The sequence below is a fragment of the Aquila chrysaetos genome, chromosome Z, assembly GCF_900496995.4.
Source record: "Aquila chrysaetos chrysaetos chromosome Z, bAquChr1.4, whole genome shotgun sequence".
Classification (NCBI taxonomy): Eukaryota; Metazoa; Chordata; class Aves; order Accipitriformes; family Accipitridae; genus Aquila; species Aquila chrysaetos.
The window spans coordinates 43,634,077-43,655,431 of record NC_044030.1 but is presented as its reverse complement, the minus strand read 5'-3'; the positions used below and the strand labels follow the sequence as shown (position 1 = coordinate 43,655,431).

The following is a 21,355-nucleotide window of genomic DNA, read 5'->3' as shown; positions in this document are numbered from 1 at the left end:
ACTGAACCTGCTAGTCACACTCTATTGAAAGAGACAACGGAAATTCCAAGAGGATGATTTCATTGACTACACCTGAAGATTGAAATGCTAAACTTTGAAAAGTAATATTTAGAAAAATGGCATGTTGACTACTAAAGTAAAAAGGGAAATGTCACTGGCTGAGTGTTTCAGTAGAGATACCTCCTGGGTCTTGAGTGAGATAGTGGAGAGAAGGAGAGATCTCAACTGATAGCACATGACAGAGTATTTTGTAAGTTCTGCTGTCCCTTTACACATCTATTCACTGGGAACAGTTTCCTCTGCCTTCCTTAAGCTGCCTCTCTTATGTTTCAGGGCACGGCAGAAGGAAAAGTTACCACTTGTTGCATCTGCAGTGAATCTTTGGTAGCCTGTATCAGCAAAAGGCACTCGTGTTCATTGGTCTGGCATGCTGGAAGCAGGCAATGACCCCTATTTTCCTGCTTCCTGACCAGTATTGTCTCTGTGGGCCCTTTATTCTGGCCCCATCCTTCTAAAAAGTTAGTTCTTTCCTGGTGATGTAAGGCCTTGCCCAGTCATTAGTTTTGGAGTTTAATAGGTTTCCCAATATTGCAACATGGCAGCGTAGAATAAATTTGTTGTAACTTTCAAGTTTTCCTTTCTCTGGTTTGGAGGATGGCACATTACATCTGGTACAACACATCCCTGTACAGTTGTGATAGCCCAAAACGGTCTGACTGAGGTCCCTATTATCAACAGTCACTGCTATTCATTTTCCCAGTGACTTGCCTGGACAAAAGTTCAAATTAGGTTAAGCCCCTGCTACTAAAAGAAAGCAGTTTTCTGAAAAAGTGTTTTCAGTGGTAGGGCACTCCCATATATGCAATACAAATATATTCCCTTTAGTGCAAGAGAAACTGCTGATTTATTCACCTCATCAGATACATTTAGCCATAGCTTATTAAAAAAATCACTACTTTCCAAAGCACCTCAGAAAGTAGTTGTGGTCTAACAGAACTCCATTATTTCACAAAAGATAAGTAAAATCTAACAAAATTCAGCTACACAAGTATATTCTCAGAATAAGTCCACTGAATAAAAGTCAATTTTCTGAGTACCCACTGAAGTACAAACAAATTTGCACTTGCTGTGTTAACTCTTAAACCTTCTGATACAACATAACAAAATTATAAATACGTACCAATGATCTGTTGTATTTGCTGAAACTGTTTTCAAGAGCAGTTCTTAAACCATCATTACTGTCATGTAGCTTTCTGTTAGCTGATCTAACAAGGAAACATAGTTTAACTTGCAGGAGTAAAGAAAACATGAAAAACTATGTAACTTACCACAAAGAAGAATTGAAAAAATACACGTCAAAAAAAACTTTTGCTTTTCTTTAGATAAACACTAAAGAGTAATGTGGAACTAGAAATGTGTTGTTGTATACTCAAACAAATGATTGTACATGAAAAAAGCACTGTGAAGTTTAGCCTCCAGTAGCAGCCTAGGAAACCCTGTTTCACTTCTGTAGCATTGTCTGTGGTCAGCTGAGGGGAAAAAAGACACTGTAGGAATGGCCTCAAAAAAACAGCTATGGGGTAGTAAACTGGTACAGCCATTTCTGAAATACAAAGTGACTACCCTTTAAGTATTGTTGAAATGACTCTAAGGATAGATGCAACTCAGCTGCTTGAAAGAAAGAATGTGTTTAGGATAAGGAAATTAACAAAAGATATAAGAAAAATATTAATTGTGATCCTCCTTGAAAGTAGAAATCTGTACGCCCCTTGTATAATACTGCACACACTTAGTACTTTCCAGATAACGATAAGACAGGGAGTTACTGGATAAGTGAAGTCAATAAAAAAAGGAGCCAAGTAATATTTTTCATAATAGCATGGATAGACTCAAATCTCGTTCAGCTTATCATAAAGAAATGAAAGTCAGTGAGATTAAGAAAAGAAAGAAAAAACAATGAAGAGTTAGTAGCTCAGTAACACAGTAGAGTTAGTAGCACAGTACCTTCTATGAGAGTTGAGCACAGTATCTTCTATGAGAATTGAGGCCATTTCAGTATTTTTAGTTGCTATTTTTTCCCAAATGTCATCCCAGTCTTTTGCATACAAAAACATTTACCCACGAATATGACAGGACAAAGTTTAATAAAAACCTAAATTACTAAGTACTTACTGAAGTATTTCAATTTGTCTTTCCAGGTTATCTCTGTCTTCAGTATACTCTCGGATCATTTCTAGGTCTCTGCAAAAAAAACCCAAGAAGTTATACTCTACAGGATATCCTTTTTTATTTTTATAATATTGCTTTTGGCAGAGGATAAAACTCAACAGTCAAGATTGGTAAGAGGCAATAAATATGTAGTGCTGAAAAGATAGCATTTCAAAATATTTCTGAATACAGTTTTTCTATGTTTACATTTCTGCTGAAATATGTTAAAAGCAGTTTTATGCAAAGTAAAATCACTTGGTAACTTGATTGATTTCTGCCATTATATCTCAACAAAGACTGTGAATGAAAAACAAAAAAATCTACAAAATAACCATATGGACTAACTCCTTTCCCCCTGAAATATCATTTGTGTTATCTGAAGATAATCGCATAATGAAACTGTCATTTACGCTCCTTTAAATGAATGTCAAGAAGCAGCTTTCATTCACTTTAGAAAAAACTGGGTAAGACTGATGTGGGAGGCTTCCAAAACTATTCTCCCTAATATTCATACAGATATTCACCTGAGTGCAAGTCATGAAGGAAAAAACTGCCTGATGCTATAACTTCTCCTCCTAATTAAAGTCCCAGTAAAATCAATGGGTTTCCTTGCAAGATTATGAGAATTCTCATCATATCCAGAACTTGCTTTTTCAGAAACCTGACAAGAGAAGTGAACAGTAGCCATGGCATACTTTGCATGGTGTCAAATGTGTACCTGTCATTTATGGCAAATTTAGAAAATAACAGTTACCAACTGCATACATAACAACTACATCGGACAACAGATTTTTTTCTACATGATAATTTTTTCACCAGGGAAGTACCTTACCTCTCAGTGTTCAGAGTCTGATCTGCATACTCGCTTTTCAAGCTATCTAATTCACTCTGTAGAAAAGCTATATTTGTCTGTGCTTCTAAAAGATCTTTCTTAAGTTTCTGATTTTCCTTAAAAGAAGGAAGATATTAGATGTTAGCTGTCATAGTCACCTGCATAAAATGCTGACATATTATAATGGTAAAATAAAATCCATCAAAATTAAATAAAAATGAAACACTAGAAAATCTGAGCACAGAGGGGGAAAGAAAATTAAAGAACTCTAAATCAACAGAGAAGTCAGGAAATTAACATGCAATAATTACCAAATTTTTATTTTTCCATTTCAGTTACACAAAAAGGGGACTGTATCATCTCAAGCCATTTCTAAATGTTATACCTAGAATGTGTATGCATTTATACCAAACAGGTTTTTTTTCCCCCCAAGTTACAGATGCTCATACACTTACCAACTTCAAAAGTTTATTTCATAGCTTACTAGTACTGAATGTAAAAAAAAAAAAAAAAAAGCCTGTATTGTAGAGGCTAAATTAATATGTGAACAATAATAATCTCTTACCAGCAACATATCATGTATTCTTTTTCTCAATTCAACCACATCTTCCCTGTGATTTACATTTTTTGATTGCTCCTCCAGCTAGAAGGATAAAAATTGCACAATTAATGTATGTTATTGATTGTTCTGATTCAAAGTACATAAAAAGTAATGGAAATCATATTAAATTATCCCTAAAATGTTTTACAGCTATTAAAGTTTTTAAAATCCAGAGTTTTCCCAACTGTGTGAGTAGGCAGCATTACTCCAAAAATCACTGGCTTTCTATACAATTTTTTTAATCAATACTTTAAAAATGTTTAATGAGCATTTTGCATTCTGTAGGTGTTGAAAATGCATAACTAGTGACACAGAAGCCAGATATTGAGAAGATATAAACAGGTGCATCCCCACTAATGTAAAAAAAAAATTATATACTACCTCATCTGTGTAGTATTTGTACTACAGGCTCTCAAGCTCTCATGTTTCTTCTGAGAAATACCCTTTTCTATCAATGCACTTTTAAGTGCAATTCAATATGAAGAAACAAAAATATATCCTCATTGGTCACTATAATTCTGGTGAAACTTATAGCAAAATCTAATGTCAAAATTAAACCCAAATTCCAAAATAACCCAAATCAATATTCATACCTGAGATTTCAGTTTACCTTATGCTTAGGTATTAAACTAAAAGACCAGGTTGGAGTTAGGCTCAGATTAGTACTAACTAGTTCCACTAGTAATTTCAGTTTAAAATTACAGCTTAAACCCACCTCTACCATTAACATTTGAGAGAAATGCACTAGCTGCTAAAAGCACTATATTACTGTAAATTACTATATTTGAGTTGCCAATTTAATCTAAATCTCTAAATTACAAATACTTAGAGGCAATATATTAGACTATTTCTATTGTATCAAATATAAGACTAGGTAACTGTACTGTTAACATCTTGACAGACCTAGAAAATTACGCAGCAACAGAATTTGCCTAGCAGCTGCTCCTTTTCCTACGTGTTTCAGTAAATTATACAGAATGACTACAATAGCTCAGGATGACAACACAACCTATAAAATTATTTGCAGTTCCCATTTACTAATACACATTAAATTAAAAAGCTGACGTTATGATTATCTATCTTGGGGAAGGCACTTCATAGGGTCAGCATCTCTTAAAAAACTTTAAAAACTCTCACCATGACTTCAACTCACCTTTTTAAGTTTTTTTATTGTCACCTGAAGATCCCCAACTTCAGCATCATACTGGCGCTTCAGCTCATTTAGTGCTTCTTCAGCTTTTCGCTTCTCCTGCAATATTTTTAATTTTATTAAAAGTTGAGGCAGGTTTCAAATGTTTATTAAAAAAATGCATTCATCAGCTTGGAAATCACACACTTTCCCCTTCGATTAAGGTGTGTAATTTTGTCTTTCCGTCATGTGAACCCAGCCCTTCCTTAAGATCCACAGATTCTGAGTCTGTAAATGCGGTCCATTTATAAAATAGTCATAGAAATAAAATGGTAAGGTGCAAGCAAAGATATGCATCAATTCAGTGTTTGTTATTCATGTCATAGTCTCCTGTACTTAACATTCTCGATGTCTTAAAAAAAACTGAAAGAGAAGGGTTCAAATTTTATCTGTACATAAATTTAGGTGTTGCATGTATACATACACACCCACACACAAAAAAGGGCATTACATCCTTTTTTTCAAACCAGCCTTCTATGGCTCAGCATATAATGTGCTAGTAATAGCATTACTGTGCCACCATCAGTTTCTTATTCAGGTCTGTTTTTCTTTTAAATTTTTTCACTTTCAACTGTTGGAACGTTACAGGCCTATGTTCAGAAAAAGGCATGCTTATGACAGCATCTTTAGTTTCATATGGTATTTGGTCTGAATATCAAACTAAGTACACTATTCTGTGTTTAATTTTAATCAAAACAGATTTTGAAAGGAAGTTCATCAATGAGTTCTCAACAATGAGAAGAATGGTAAGTTCCGCATGTTATAGATGAGTATGTGTTTAACTCACTCCAGTCACTCACCCAGGGACTTCAATGAACAGTTTCACAACACAAGAAACCAGAATGCAGCAGTGATATGGGGTGCCAATGAAACAGGTTGAGTTTTCACATGGAAAGGACAGACATGGACTTTGCTCAGAATTCAGTGCTTTCCTGTCAGTGATGCTGACATCCGTGTGTTAAAACGATAATCAAAGTAATCAGCTCAAGCTGGACTCTCTTACTGTTGGTATTGTTTGGTAACTATTTGCTTCCCTTGAAGAAACAGGATAGGCTCAACCTGCAGATACTATCATGCAGAGGCAGGTGTCACAGCCGCATGAGTGAGATCACTCTGACAAACAATAGCCTTCAGTACAGGCATTAAGATTAATGGCTTAGTACAATCCCACAAAGTAAATATCTTACATTTACTCTCAGGGCGTTTTAGTAGGTGGAGTATGTGGAACTACGAGCAAAGGGGAACATTTAGGAGTGAAAATGAAAAGAGTGCTCCGAGAAACAAGTTACAGCCCATCTTTCATATCTATAGCTACGTGTGAACAGTGAAATCGCAATCCATGCAACTCGGTGACAATTTGAGGACTTCTTAGAATGAGAAACACACGCTAGATGTGGATAATACATAGCAGATATATTTTTACATAATGCTAGTACGTAGCTGTGGAGGATGTTCTCAGAGTGAGGGAATACACACATCCCAGTCATCTTTTCACAGTAGTTAAAGTCTTGAGGGCTTTTTTACCACTTTTTGCAGAACAAAAATTTTCCAGTGCAAATGTATTTGTTTTCTAAACGTAAATGCTTAGTCTCTCTGGAAATAGAAAGTTTCTCTCTCCTGAGAGTTGCCTTATCATTAGTTTAACACATTATGATATGCTTTTTTTACTGGAGTGATACCTTTAACATTTTTATGTCATTGTATTTTGTTTCTAGGGAAACAACTGACTTTTATGGTTTGGTAGGAGTATTGCCTCTTGTATAAAAAAAGATGCTGTTCGAAGTAAATCTATCAGAACACTCTTTACCTTCACAGATCAATTACCATGAAGTATTTAAAATCAGAAAGTTGGCTGACTGCACTTTGTTGCTTCTGATTCTGCAAACGCTTTGGTGAAAGAACCCATACCAAATATATAGACGTTCAGTATTTTGTATGTCCTACAAAGTAATAATTATGCCAATAGTATATGTTTTAATTAACGCATTTCTTATGTCCACATTAGAACACTTTCACAAACTGCTATTCTTATGCACATTATAAATTTAGGTTTATCTTACATGAATTTAGTAACAGCATGAAACAGATAACACCAGTAGGGTGGTGTTACCATACTGCTTTCTGTTTATGATTACACAGCCGTATGTGGCTCTAATATATCTTTCAATGGCTAAGGGGAAGAAGATTCTTGTACTTTTCCATCAAGATGGCAAGCCGGTTGAAACAATGGCTAAAACTTGAGCACATTGAAATAGAACTTCACATCAACTTTTGGAGATTCAGGCCCTCACACACTGTCATCACAATTATCCTCTCATGTCTATAACTCTCTAAAATATAGTTTCAGGATGAGAATGGGGGAAAGAAAGATGACCGCTTCAGGCAGATACACAAATTAGAAACAAATGACCTAAGCATTAATTTCTACATAAATTCATCTACTAGGAGAACTAGATTCCATTCTTTCATGGTGAAAGGTCATTTCTCCAATCTGTTTCCAATACTGGTCTCAGAAATAAATTCCTCCAGGCCAGCATATTCTCACAAAAGAGAAAGACTTTTTTTTCTTGGTTTATTACATCTGAGCAGCCATTCTTCTTTGGGAAAGCATTAAGAGAATACATTTTCGATCTCATGGATAGCTTCTTTTCATCCAGGCCCTGCCTTCAGCTGCTTTTAGTCAGCCCATTAGGATCAAAAACACACCCGGCCATCAATCCTGCTTAAGACCACTGAGAGTTTGGCAATTATGAAATTTTGTAAATATAAAATACTCACTTCCTTTTTAACTTTATGCTCCACAGCCTGTATTCGTTGTTCCATCTCTTCCTCCAGCTCACTGAGCTGAACTGCCGCTTTATCCTGAGCTCTAAAATTTGAAAGTGAATACTCTCTTAGGGATTGCCCTCTGGCTTGATAGAAACGTGTGAAACACATCTGCCTACCTCAGCTGAAACAAATTAGACAGACATGGCAACAGTTTAACATTGCCCAGACCTTGAATCTGGTATGGTTGGGAAACAAAAATTACAAATTAATTTGAAGGTATGGGCAAATTAGATTTTAAATAATAGCTGACAGCTGATGATTAGTATGAAATATATCACATCTGCATTTTGAAAATTAAGTTACAGAGATAAAAGGCCCCTCTGGTTATCCTATGAAGAGACTTCAAAAGGATAACTACAGCAACTTGCATGACCCACACAAACAAGATCTTTGTCCTGAGCTAATCTGTTTGGTTTTGGCAGTAATGACATGAGATTGCAGATGCCGAGTAGTTACAATAGGTAAATACACCCCTTGAAGCTGAAGAAGCAAAAATATGGCTTCTAAAGTGAAGATATAATGGACATGTATGCTAAAACTCAAAGTTACAGCCAAGGAAGAGCAGTCAAAATGTTTTAAGACATTAAACACAAGAATAGAGCCTGCAAAAATTTGGTCCAGCACTTATCCAAAATATGAACAGGGAATCATTTGCAAGCTGCTGTATGTGCTTATGCACATGTATGTGCATATAATATAAACTAACCTTTGACCTCCGTTTATGGAACTACTCAACATAACATATTTTGGCATTAGCTCCCAGTAGTTTAACCCAACAAAGTGTGATAGAGAAAAAAGTAACTGCATAACTGAACCAGAAACACAACTCACTATACCTTTTTACAGCGATGGCCAAAGTTTCCATCTCTGTGCTTTGAAGTTTGATCTCTCGGATGAAGTTCTTAATGACATGTTCGTATGGCTGGATTAATCTTGGTTCTGCTATGTGTATGTTCTGATACAGAACACTGACCTGCTCTTGTCTGAAAGAGAAATACCATTTTAACGCACTAACTTGGAACAATGTTCTATAACAGGTTTGAAAAATGTATTACGAATGAAGATATTCCCCTTTTTGCATATTTTTAAAATTTAGCAAGTTAGATATGGACTTTGAACATTCAGCATATAATGTCCGAATTCTTCTAAATTATGTTTATCCTTCCTGCTTCTTTACTTTAAAATAGTTACTGTAGAAAAAACTTTTTAGCCTAAGTAAATTTTTTGTACCTCTGTTCATGGTGTATTGAAGAGCATGCCACTGGAATAACCCATAATGTATATCAAGTTTGTTGGTGGCTCTAATGTTAATCATAATCTGTGAATAAGTTTACAACTTTAGGAGGCTGCATAAGAAATGAAAATGGGTATGAATGCCAACCACCTAAGTAAAAATGGATGTTTAAAGGGGTGAGAGGGAGGTGATCATACCTCCTTCAAGTAAAAATGTTTGATGTTCCCCCAGCTGTTGGACTCCTAGTATTTACATCTCTTGTATCAGTGTGTGGCGGAGGGAGAGCTGTAGGGGAAATGCGAATACGGCTCTTTGGTTTAAGACAAATTATTCTGCTCCAGACTACTGCATTCCTCATAACGCCAGCCCTGTTTTATACTGGAAAAATTCATTGTTATAAGAAATTAATTCTGTATATGATTCTCATGTGAAAGATAACATGTATCTTGTACAGAAGAAAGCAAAAAGTTTCTGTAGACTCTTTAGTTATTAAAAGCCCTCCTGAAATTCATACTGCTTCTTAAAAGCTGGAACAATGCAGGAATAGTATATTCGGATTTCCATTTGATCTGGACTCATTTACACAGATTGTATACAGTTTTAATTGTCAAAGCAAAGAATCTTGACAAGATACAAAACCAAAGAATAGCATAAGCACCAAGACATTATTACACAGGTTACTACATAAAAAGCACTGATTTCTGGTCATACCACTAGTATGGTAACCCTTTGTGTTACATGGTAGCTAGGTGCCAACATCTGGATTACCCTAAGGCAATCTACCAGAGAAAATCCTATAACAGAATTTAGCAGGCCCAAGCAAAATTCAAGCCGATTGCCACATCTACTATATGCCAGAACATGAACAGGTATTAAAGAACTTAAAAATTAAACAGAAAAAAAAGGAAAAGGGAAGATGAGGTCTAGAAAGGTAGGGAAAGCAGGCCAGTAATGAGGAAATACAGCACATCAGTGGCAGAGATGCAAACAAAAATAATGTTTTGCAAGTTCTAGTGTAACATCATATCTAACATATCACAAATACATGATGTCTTTTTGTTGTTAAAGGAAAGCTTAAACTCTGATTTAATGATCCTTCTCGTTAGACAGCTGATATTTTCCTATCTTATATGGAGGTAGTGCTATTTAATACCTTCACCATACGCACGATATCAACAATCTGTATATTCTCTGCATTTTTTCCCCCACTTGAAGCAATTCCACAGCTTAGATTATCAACATTGCAGCACTCTGCTTCTTCTAGGTGATTTCCACACTGAAGGTATAGCTTGTTTTATTGCAAAAGTACCATAATTGTTGCTATAGCTCAGATTCCCATCTTAAACAACTGAAGGATTTCAGGACACTGTAAAATGTCCTTCCAGCTGAAATACTGATATTCATTTCAATATACAGAAACATAACAGCAGCACAAAGAAATACAGATTTACTGATGCCAGGGGCATTTCTGTGTACATACATGTTTCTGTCTTGCAAAGGGTTTCCTGTACAAAGCCTAATGCTTTAGCTGTATTCAGTATTTCCAGAAGTTAAGTTAAACTTAATGTAGTGCTCTGAATATCTTCCAATGCATGCACACAATTTCTTTTTCAAAATATATTTTAAACAGAGTAATGTCAAGGTTCACAAGTAGTCACAATAACACACAGATTTAGCAGATCATCAGATGCTACAAACTATGTATAAATAATGTATCATTAAAGAACTCCCCAAATGTACATTTACTCAATAATTCAATTTAAAAAACTGTTAGGGACATTTTCCTTAGCAACAACTTTGCGCTAAAACAACGCTGACATTATCAGCACCATCAGAAATATTAAAACTAGGAAAAACCAAAAAATTAAAACAAAACTGTAGACTTAAAATCTGCCTTCCTTTCACTCTGTACTATTGCAACATACAGACAAATGCGAAATTTCGGCACTAAAGGGCTTACTGCACAACAGAGTTTTTAAATGGTTTTGATGATAGTGCATATCATAAAATAAGTCTGAGGTTTGGGTTCATCAGATCTCAATTAAATTTCAAGTGTACAGCAGATATGTAGCATTTAGACACTGGTTTCCAAGTACATGCAGCTGGACAAACAATAAATTCAGTATCTCAAGGTGTTACCATTTACAGAATTCCTACCACACTTCCATTAACACTGGGTAGGCTTGAAGCTGGAGCCTGGCTGTACTTCAAACATTACTATATGTAGCCTCTCCGTAGCCTCTCTATTTGAAATTCCATTTATTTTTGATAGTTGGACTGAGAGCTGGTAACGTATGCTGCATTTCATAAATTCTTAGCACTTCAGCAGTTGTCCTTCAAAGCTGCAAATTGCTCAGCAAAACAGCCAATAAACTATTCCAGAATAGTTTCAAATTTTAGATAGAAGTAGAGATTGTGCATATCCAGAATTAGCTGCTGAAGAATGTCACTTCTTCAAACAGTGTGAATATATATACACACAGTCCTTTAAATGAGTTGCATGTAAAATCGAAATGGCAGATGGATGGACTTTATCACTCTTCCAAGGTAAATAAATTCAGCACAATCTAGGTCAACATATATGAGTTTTAGAAATATGAAATACAAACACGAAATCTGTGTTCTGAATTTTCTTTTTTCTTTTAAATTTCCTTTAAATTTCACTAACAAGATGCTTACCAATAACCTTGTTTCCTAGAAGGCAAGCAAACAGTAAGAAATTTACTTGTTACTTGATGCTAACATAAAATATTCATTACTTGAGCAAACGTTGTCCTGATTCTCTTCCAAATCACAGGTGACTGAATTATGGCTGGATCTTTCAGGACCTGCATAACTTTTTTCACAAGATTATAGGGTTATGTTGGTATTCTATCTTTCTCACCCCACCTTGTGCAGGATTAATCAGCTGCTGTGTTTAAATCAAATGAAGCTACATCCGTAAAACCACACGGTACTTCTAACTGTACTATACATCCTGTGTTCAAAAATAGCACATGCATAATGTTAATAGCAGAGGCCTCCTACCATACAGATTATTAATGGAGTAGCAAAATTAAAGGTACAGTGTCTTATGCTGATGGGAGCAGAAAATCAATTAGTATGGCCTTTGCTTACTGTATTTTGTGCCAGAAGCAGAAGACATCTGTAATGGAATACTGTAAGGCATTTCTGCAGCTGCAAGAATGCCACAGCCACTCCCTCTTGCAGCTTCTTTTCAAAGTGTATGCAAATACACATACCAGAACCAAAGATAGAAATCAGTATCCCCGTGCTCCTGAGCCCCTGCCATACAGCTAAGTCTGCTTTAAGATGCACTAGTCAGAAGCACAAAATAGTTATTGTGAGAGTTTATTCTCCCTCTGTGATACAAAAACCTCTTTATTATTCCTCCTTAGCCCAGCGGCCAGCTACCATCCAGATGGTTTCAAAATATCTCAGTGACCCAGTTTTATGAAGCAGTACTTAGGCTTAAGAAGCAAAACAATACCCATACAACCACAACTGTGCAGGATCCTGGAAAGGGCCTGGAAGGCTTTCTTAGATTACAGTTGGCCACTGATATTCTCTGTGACACTCACCTGAGTGCTTCTATGGCAACTATATGGGAGGTGTTAGTTAAAAACATGACTCAACAACTACTGCAGCAACAAAAAAACAGAGGAGAAATTGAAGTCATGCAACAAAATTGATGGGACTCTGCTTAATCACTTACGCCTTCAGCAAGTAGTAATATACTTTCATGAACCGGCAAGACTGCTATTGATTTAATCACTCCAAGTATCTGTGATGAATTAGCATCAAGCACACTGCGATATTTTATAGATACACGGAATTTTAGAAAGATGTAGCTATATACACTCTGTATCAACATGCAGTAAGTATTTGATGATTATGAGAGGAATTGTTCTGAATTGTGTCTTTCCGTATTTTCAACCGCTCCTCTGTTTCCACATGCTTTAGTAAATATCAGTGACACCGCTGCAGCAAGACATATTAGTTGCAATGAATATTGCCCAATTTGTTTGTTTGTCTCCAGTTCCCCTTGAATACATGCTATTTCTTTCTGCAGATTCATTAGTTATTCAAAATCATTTATCGAGGAAGATTTCACAAATGGATTTTGCCAAGCTGACTTCTGAACTCTGAATAGTCTATCCTTTTGCTGGACAAAAAGGCAACCAGAATGCTCTCACTTCAGTTTCAGCAAAATTCATCTGAAATGCTCAGGTTTGCCCTTTAAAACTGGTCTTCCTTGAAATCCCCAAATCACTTTTAAATGGATTTAACTGTACCCCTTTAAGTTCCAGACTAACACAACTGTAGACATTCACAAATACTAATGCATTTTTTGATATAAGACATGAAAGAAACTGTCCCTTTGGCCTGTCTGACGCTATGGTTACACTACCTACCATGCATGCACTACCTCTCTGCTGCTTCTACAAAGTAGAGACACAAAATGCTTATACCCAAAAAAGTATAGTATTCTGGCCAAGTATTGCTCTGGCTTTACCTTGCCTCATCTCAAAGGTTTTATAACGTAAGCTGTCTGTAAAATTACTAATCAGTATGTATAATTAGTCAATATGTGCACAGCTTCACATAAGAGTTGACTTAAGCAAAGTTCCTGTATTCACATGGTTTCAGAGAGTTCCTGAGCAAATTACAGAAAGAAAATAAAACTGCCATGATGATAACGCAATTTGTAATATGATAGATTTTAAATACCACGGTAGAATACAGGAGGAGCAGAAGAGAGACGGGAAAAAAAAAAAAAAAAGAATTAAAAAAACACTGGGATTAGACATATCAGATATTTAGATTATATTAAGTGGCATAATTTCATTTAACCCATAAAGCTATGCTAACTCATATCACATAGTATTATTTTGGTTTGCTGAAGGTACAGTGAGCATTTGCCTAATGACCCACACTCTGAATGCAGCTCAGTAGGAGCTGATGGAATTTATCAAAGAATGATAAATTTACAGTGAGGGTGGTGAGGCACTGGAACAGGTTGCACAGAGAGGTTGTGGATGCCCCACCCCTGGAATTGTTCAAGGCCAGGTTGGATGGGGCTCTGTGCAACTTGACCTAGTTGAAGATGTCCCTGCTCATTGCAGGGGGGTTGGACTGATTTGCAGAGGTCCTTTCCAAACCGAACTATTCTATGATTCTATGATAAGAATAACTCTACAGTTGCTCAGTATCTTACATGTGTTCCCTATGTAGTTGCCAGAGAGAGGATACTATGTTACACGGGCTTAGTCTGACCCCAAGGGCAGTATTTTCAGTATAGTTTTCCAAAGACATACAAAAAGCAATAAGCTAGTGGAAAACTGGAGAAAAATCAAAGATGGGCCAGTGATGTTGTAATACCACCTTCCCTCATTTACATGGTAAAGATTCAGTGTTTCTTCCATCGCTATTTTGCATATGTTTACCTGGGTCTGCTTTAGAAAGGTGGAGACTGACAAGGTGACCAGCATGATTTGAGGGCCTCCCTGGGCAGAGCACCCTGGGGAGCACAAAGCATCAAAATAAGGTAAAATCTCTCTTGGACAGGAGCTGCGTGTGGGCTGTCAGGCTTAGCTGGACGAGGGTTGTATTGAGAGGTAAGATAACTAGACCAAAGTGTTCCCCAGCAGGACTGTTTCTGTAGGTCCTTCTCTGTACATCCATATCTTTCTCAACACCATCCCTTGCCAATTACTCATCTGTGTCTACACTTCTATCTTGTTTCTTATCCATTTTCTTACTGCAGACTTCAGGTTCCCCAAACACTTTCTCTTTGTTTTCCTGACCCAGACAACTTTCAAGCACTGGAAAAATGTAATTTCTTTTTTTGTAGGTGCAGGTAAAAGCAAAGATAATCACCACTACACTTAAACTTGTTTTCATGCTGATAATATGCTCCCATTCCTAAGTTTTAGAACACTATTCTAATGGTTTCTTCCCAGTGTAGGTGAGCTTGTAAAATTACAGAGCTCTGTTCTGGTATGGGCATGAAGGGATGAAGTACAAGGTGGTCTGCGCTGGGTGGTCAGAGCAAGAGAAAGATCAAGCATTCATTACGCATCTCATGATTGTCCTTACACTGGAGACTAATAGCCTATGTGTGCCACTAAGAGATAGAGAAATACCTTTTTCTGAAAAGCAGGCACATTGGACTTGCCATCATATCAGCTACCAGAAAACATCAACCAAATCCGTTCCAGATTGGAAAGGATCTACTTTTGTCACAACTGAGTGCCTAACACTTTCTCCTAGATTAAGTGCCTTGAGGAAAAACAGATTAAGCAAAACATTAATACTGTGTGAAATTCAAGGTATTTCTCAACCTGAAGCACTATGGGTTTTTTTAATACCACCTTTTCTTTTTCTGTATCTGTCCCTTCAGAAACAGGCTGCATTAAAAGATGACAAACAAACCTGCAACCCCCAGATGAGAGAGCCTGGCCAATGGCTGATTCCCAGGGAAGGGATGTTTAATGTTTCCAAGGAATAAATACTGTTCTCTTCCTAAAGACAGAGGTGTGATTTGGAGCCAGTGGAGCAGGAGTGGAAAAGACTGTGGGACAGGGAGGGAAAGATGAAGTCTGTGGAAAAGGAGAACGCTCCAAAGGATATGGTTATGACAAATGATTGTGTGACATGAAAATACCAGGAAAACAAGTGCTACAGTGATTAAGTTACTTGGCACAGATGCTGTTCTGATTAAAGCAAAAAAACAGAAAAGCAGTAAAACCTAAGGTAGCTCAGAAAGTCTTCTAGCTCACAGAAAGGTATCCATCACATTTCCAGCAGAGCACATTTGTCGAAACCCTGTCATGAGACATATTAAAAGACAAGACATCATTCTTACAGCAGACATCCCCTCTCCAGCACTGTGACAAAGGGGGACCCAGCATTTGTTTTTCCTCAGGATTTGCCTTTATCCTCTCTGGGGAACACACTTCAACTTCCAAGGAAATCTCTCCAGTGCTGATATCATGGCTCATCATCTCTTGGAAGTAAACAAAAATTGCTGACAAGAGTTGATGCTGTGCTCTGTATTGACTTTGGCAAAAAAACTATACTGGCTCATGAAGGCAAGAGCATGACAGGTTTTGGATGGTTTTTCATGCAGCAGAGCACCTTTCGTTTGCTGTAGCACAGCAGTATATCCCACAAGTATCACCTGTCTTCACAGTTTAAGTAGCTCATCTTAAAAACAGCACTCTTCTCTCATTTTATCACGTCCCCCAGATCCACATTTTCTATACAGCTTCAGATGACACAACTGAGGGCAAACAGTTATCATAACCAAATTAGAAGACTTTGGAATTGTACGATGCATAAAATCTCACAGTGTGGCAGCCCTGATATCAGAGTCCGATGAACAGTCAGATTGGCCCAAAGTACAAGGCACACAAGTAAAACAGACCCCAAGACTAAAATGCAAAGCAGTGAAGTATGAGGACTCTCAGAATTTAACTCAAAACAGGGATACAAACTTTATTCTCCAGATTCATCCACCCATTCATGCTCAAATTAATTTAGTTCATTTTCTAATCAGATTATCCAGTTTGCCAAATATCTCACAAAAATTGCCTGGTAGGGCTTAAAGGGATTCAATTTATCCCAGAGTGATTCCACAATACACAAGAATGCACACAGCACACACAGTCCCAAGCCTTTGTTCTTTCTGACTGAAGGTCTTTGACATTAAAATTTTAAAATCTGTTTTCTGGGAAGTTTCTTGCCTGCAATTTACAGACACAAATAACTGTCACAGCATTTGTAAGTACAGGTTTTCTCTTGAAGTGCCAGTGGATGTTGGATCATTCTTTGTTCAAGCTGAGGAATGGAAAAGCATTGCCATTAGGAGACTTTCCCACATGCTTAAAGGACCACAAGTGTATTAGGAGTGTGAAGGGAACCTTTCAATCTTACCACTGAAATCCAAACAGATCTGAGGTTGGCCGCATATTAATAAAGAACACAACGCCTAGTAACACAGTCAAGGGCTAAACCCTTCCAGTGGAGGCAGTGCACTGCAGGACTCACTGCCTGGAGCGCCAAATAGGTAAGTTTCTTAACCTTGTCTACTCCTGTACCATTGCAAATACTTCTTAGAGGAACAAACCAACGAACATGCCTGAGTTCTCAATAAAACAGATCTCCTGTGGCTCACAGAGGCATACTCCAGCTGACAATTCAATACATATAAACCAAAGGCATTGCAATCCTTTGCGTTTAATTACTCATTATACCTAATCGAATATAACAACACAGAAGGGTAGCTGCATTTCAAATTAAACGAATGCCAGAAAAAAACCCTCAACCCTCTACACAACTCCACTAAAATCTGACTTCACACATTATATTAGGCTATCAGCCTGGAAGGACTTTCCACTTTTTTTTGTGCTAGAGGCACAATTGCCCACTGAGCACGTGTAAAGACTACAGCAAAAACCACTTTGACTCACAATGACCACCTTACCAAGAAATCTAACTGAATTTAGTCCCAAAAATCTGTTCAGGTAGGGAGGGAAGGAACAAGGCTTAAAAGAAACCCTTTGATGTTACTCTTTTTGTTTAACTGCAACAAATACAACCACAGCTCCAGTACGTACAGACTTGGATGCTTTAAAGTATAAGCTAACAGAACTGTGCAAATGATACACCAAACTACAAAGAGGCAGGATCCATCCCATAATAAAAGTATCTTTTTTTAAAATTAACTAAATTCAAAATACACTTATTGTAGTATATGCTTATTTTAGTACCTGTAATGAGGCAGTACCTGGCAGTAAACAGTCTTGCATCTAATGGCTGCTACTAAACTGAGGAGTGGGTCAGGATATTGATCTGTGTACTGGGTTTCACACCTTATTATGGAGGCTTATTTATGGCTTTTAAAAGCTCAGTCACAGAAACAGAGGCTGAACCATATGTTTTGATATCAGTGAAAAATTTCCCCTTGATTTCCATGGGCACTTAATCAAGCTTAGGAATGCTAGAGACCACAGGTGTTTACTACATAATTTTCTCCTGACTTCAGCCCTGTTTTTTTCTCACTACTTCCATCTGCTATACCTTGTTTCTGTGTATATAAAGCACAATAGCATCAAAGCACATGTGGCAGGGTTTTGCTAGACTGGGGCCAGAAGGCACAGCATTTTGAGGGTACTGAACCCCAAAATGATTGAGATAAAAAACACACATTCTAGATAAAAAGTAGGGACAACTAGCTCCACTCATCTGGGTTTGAGGAGTTTCTTCTTTGTAATTACTTTTCCAATGGTTTTCAACGCCAATGTTACAGCAAACATATGAAGAGTAATAAACCACAATGTGAGAACACCAACTATTTTATAGTATTTAAGATGCAGGTATGTTCCAAGCTAGGTCTGTTTTTCAAAGCACTGCCTTTCCCTAAAAGAAAACTGAACTGATAAACAACTAAAAAAAAATTAAAAAAAATCATTTAAATAAAAAGATAAATAACTTTTTTGAAGTACCAGCTTGTACTTTACATGGTTTTGTTATATTCTGTTACTTAAAAACTCTCCTATGACCAGACTCCTCAATCAATTTCAATATATTCATTACTTACACCAGCGGTCCTAATGATTTTAGTGGGACTACTCATGCGAAAAAAAACTTACACATACGTTTCAACAAAAAATGATGTGGGCCACAAATGGAAAAAAGCTGAGCTGTAACACAGATCTGCTTCTAGCACTTCAGGACAGAAAAGAGAGAGAACAAGAAAACAAAGGGCACACTGTTCTTCAGCTGACGTTGACACACACCTAATAAATACAGCTGACTGCAAAGGATGTTCAAAGCTATTTATAAAGCTGAACAAGAATAGGAAGCATTTACATCAAATTACTGCCCACCTGATACACATGTATTTAACTATCAAAATTTAGTTCTGTTTGCAATTTAGATGTACAAGAATCATAACACAAATGACATTGTGTCATGATGAATTTAACAAAACTAAAGGATGTGTCTGCACAGCCAAGCCAACGAAAGCTATTCCTCTTCCTTCCTACTATCCTCTTAGACAAACAACTGGACTATATTCAACCTGCTGCTGCAAACATAGTAACAAAGATACTGAGATATGCTTATTACCAAAAGTAGATAGATGTTTTCACAAGCCACCACTGTTCACAAGTCAGATTTTTTCTATCTCCTATTGAGTTTCTGTCTGGCTTTAGGTTGAGTTATGAATTGCTTCTGTAAATTTTCCAATGGCCTTTTTGTTGTTTTTGTTCTCTTTCTGCAGAAAGCAAGTATGTAGCAAGGAAGGCATCAGGAACTAGGTAAGACCTGTATGAAGTTATTGATCCGCCTGAAATGGAGCGGTCCAGTAAGACTAACCAGTGTTATTTACCCTTCCAGTCCAAAAATGAAAGAACAATCAACTCCAGTTGCTCACATGGCTAGCAGGTTAAGTAATTGAAAATTTCTCTGAAGAAATTTTTCATTTCACAATCCAAACACATTTTTAAAAGCAGCTAGAACCATATTATTGGGATAGATAAGAATTTAAGGTGCACTACGTGGAGACTGGCATGCTAAAAATTTGCCAATTATTTGATACATGCTCTTGTAAAACAACAAACTGCACATTCAACTTGATTGTTACAAAAGTTACACAGAAACTAAGGTGCCTTTTACTAGCTTCTGTGTACCTCACAGCCAGGACCCACTGCGACTTGACACAGTCTCTGCAGATATATTAACCTATGCATTTTTTTTTAACTGCCTCTTAACCAGCTGCCAAGCCCTTCAACTCAGATTGCTTGTTTTCCACCTTAAATTACGATTTTAAAATGAAGCAGAATCACTCTGTACTTTTTATGGCCAACGTTTTCCTATTAATTTTGAGCACATCAGGTTGCAGGCAGATTACTGCGAATCACCGAAATGTGCCTCTGTAAACGGGAACCAGCTCGGTACTGACAGAGCCGTGGTAATCGGGTTTGTTCCCAAATCAAGCTACCATCAGTTGTCTTCACTTCACTGGCATCGAGGGCAAAGGCTCCCGCGGACTTCAGTGAGCTCCTCAGCCTGAGAGCCGTACTTACGAGCACTGTTAACCTGGAGGCAGGTGTTGGTCTGCCTTTACCAGGAAGACAGGGGTGCAAGAAAAAGATGCTGGCGGCTGGTCGGGGGATAGCGGGGGGACAAAGTTTCATTTGAGGGGCTGGCAGCACTTTGCATCCCCTGCATTTCACCTGCCTGATTTTCCCCCGTGGCTCCCCGGCAGAGCAGCGGAGAGGAAGCAAGAAAGCGGCTGCACGCTGGAAAAACAGAGCTGGAAACCCTCAAAACCGGGAAGAAGAAGTGGTGAGGGCTCTATACACCTGCGAGTACCGCGGGCTGCACTCTCCCCGGCAGGGTATTGCATCAGCACCGGCGCAAGCCGCCGCCAGGAGGGCCGTTCCCCCTCCGGAGGGCGGCAGGAGCAAGGTTTGCCGCCGCCAGGCTCCCCGCGGGCAGGCTCAGCCCCGGCACCGCGGTGGCCGCAGCCCCACTCCCACCGGGGCGGCCGCCCCCCCCGCCGCCTCCGCCCCGGGGTCCGGGGCTGGGGGGGGGGGGGGGGGGGGGGGGGGGGGGGGGCGGAGTGCGGGCGGCGGCGCCGGTGGGCCCGGGCCTTACCTGGGGATGTACCTGGCCTCGTCCCCGAGGCGCACCTCGAAGTCCCTCCAGGGCTGCTCCAGCCCCGCGGCGGCGGCCGCCGCCGCCGCCTCCCCCTCGCCCTCCGGCTCGCCGCCGCCGGTGCGCCGCCGGGTGGCGCCGCGGAAGCCGCGGGCGAACTCGGGGAAGGTGATGGCCCCGTCGCGGTCGCTGTCGAGGCGCTGGAAGATGGCCTCGGCCTCGGCCGGCCGCACCCGCAGCTCGGCGCAGAGCGCCGCGAAGTCCTCCCGCTCGATGCGGCCCGAGCCGCGGGCGTCGCAGGCCAGGAAGAGGGCGCGCAGGCGGGACAGCTCGTCCCCCGCCGCCTCGGGATCCATCGGCCGGCGCCGCGGCCGGGGGCGCGGATACTCTACCCGCGGACGGGACGGGACGGGACGGGACGGGACGGAGCGAGCGGCGGCGTCCCGACCTGGCGGCACAACTTTGCCGTCGGCGGGGCGGGGCGGGACGGGCCCTGCTCCACCCCGGCGCCCCGCGGGGCCGGGCGCGGCCGGGAGGCGGGGGGCGGGCCGCAGGTGGCGTCTGTCGGCCTTGGCAGGCGCCCGGCCGGGCCGGGCCGTGCCGTGCCGTGCCGTGCCGGCCCGCGGCAGCCGGGCAGGGCAGCCGGCGCCCCCGGGGGAAGGCGGGGCCGGTGCCGGCCCCCTCTGCCCCCGCGGGGCTCCCGCCCGCAGCCGGAGGAGGACGGGCAGGGTGTTCCCCCTGCGCACCTCCCCGCCCCGCACGTCGCTAACGGCACAGGTAACTGTCTGCGAGGAG

At 39.5% G+C, this 21,355-nt stretch overlaps 1 protein-coding gene across 5 annotated transcripts in view; it reads right to left on the bottom strand.

The window, feature by feature from the left end:
* RASEF (RAS and EF-hand domain containing) overlaps window positions 1-21,040 on the bottom strand; it is a 50,457-nt gene extending 29,417 nt beyond the window's left edge. For all 5 annotated transcript variants that reach the window (XM_030005537.2, XM_030005535.2, XM_030005536.2 and 2 more), the window contains exons 1-8: window positions 20,561-21,040; window positions 8,496-8,642; window positions 7,609-7,699; window positions 4,795-4,890; window positions 3,606-3,683; window positions 3,041-3,156; window positions 2,173-2,241; window positions 1,181-1,265 (exon numbers count right to left, since the gene is read on the bottom strand). In XM_030005537.2, coding sequence (XP_029861397.1) covers window positions 1,181-1,265; window positions 2,173-2,241; window positions 3,041-3,156; window positions 3,606-3,683; window positions 4,795-4,890; window positions 7,609-7,699; window positions 8,496-8,642; window positions 20,561-20,916 — 1,038 coding nt within the window. In that variant the 5' untranslated portion in view covers window positions 20,917-21,040. The remainder of the gene's footprint in view (window positions 1-1,180; window positions 1,266-2,172; window positions 2,242-3,040; window positions 3,157-3,605; window positions 3,684-4,794; window positions 4,891-7,608; window positions 7,700-8,495; window positions 8,643-20,560) is intronic.
* Between the last annotated feature and the right edge of the window lie 315 nt (window positions 21,041-21,355).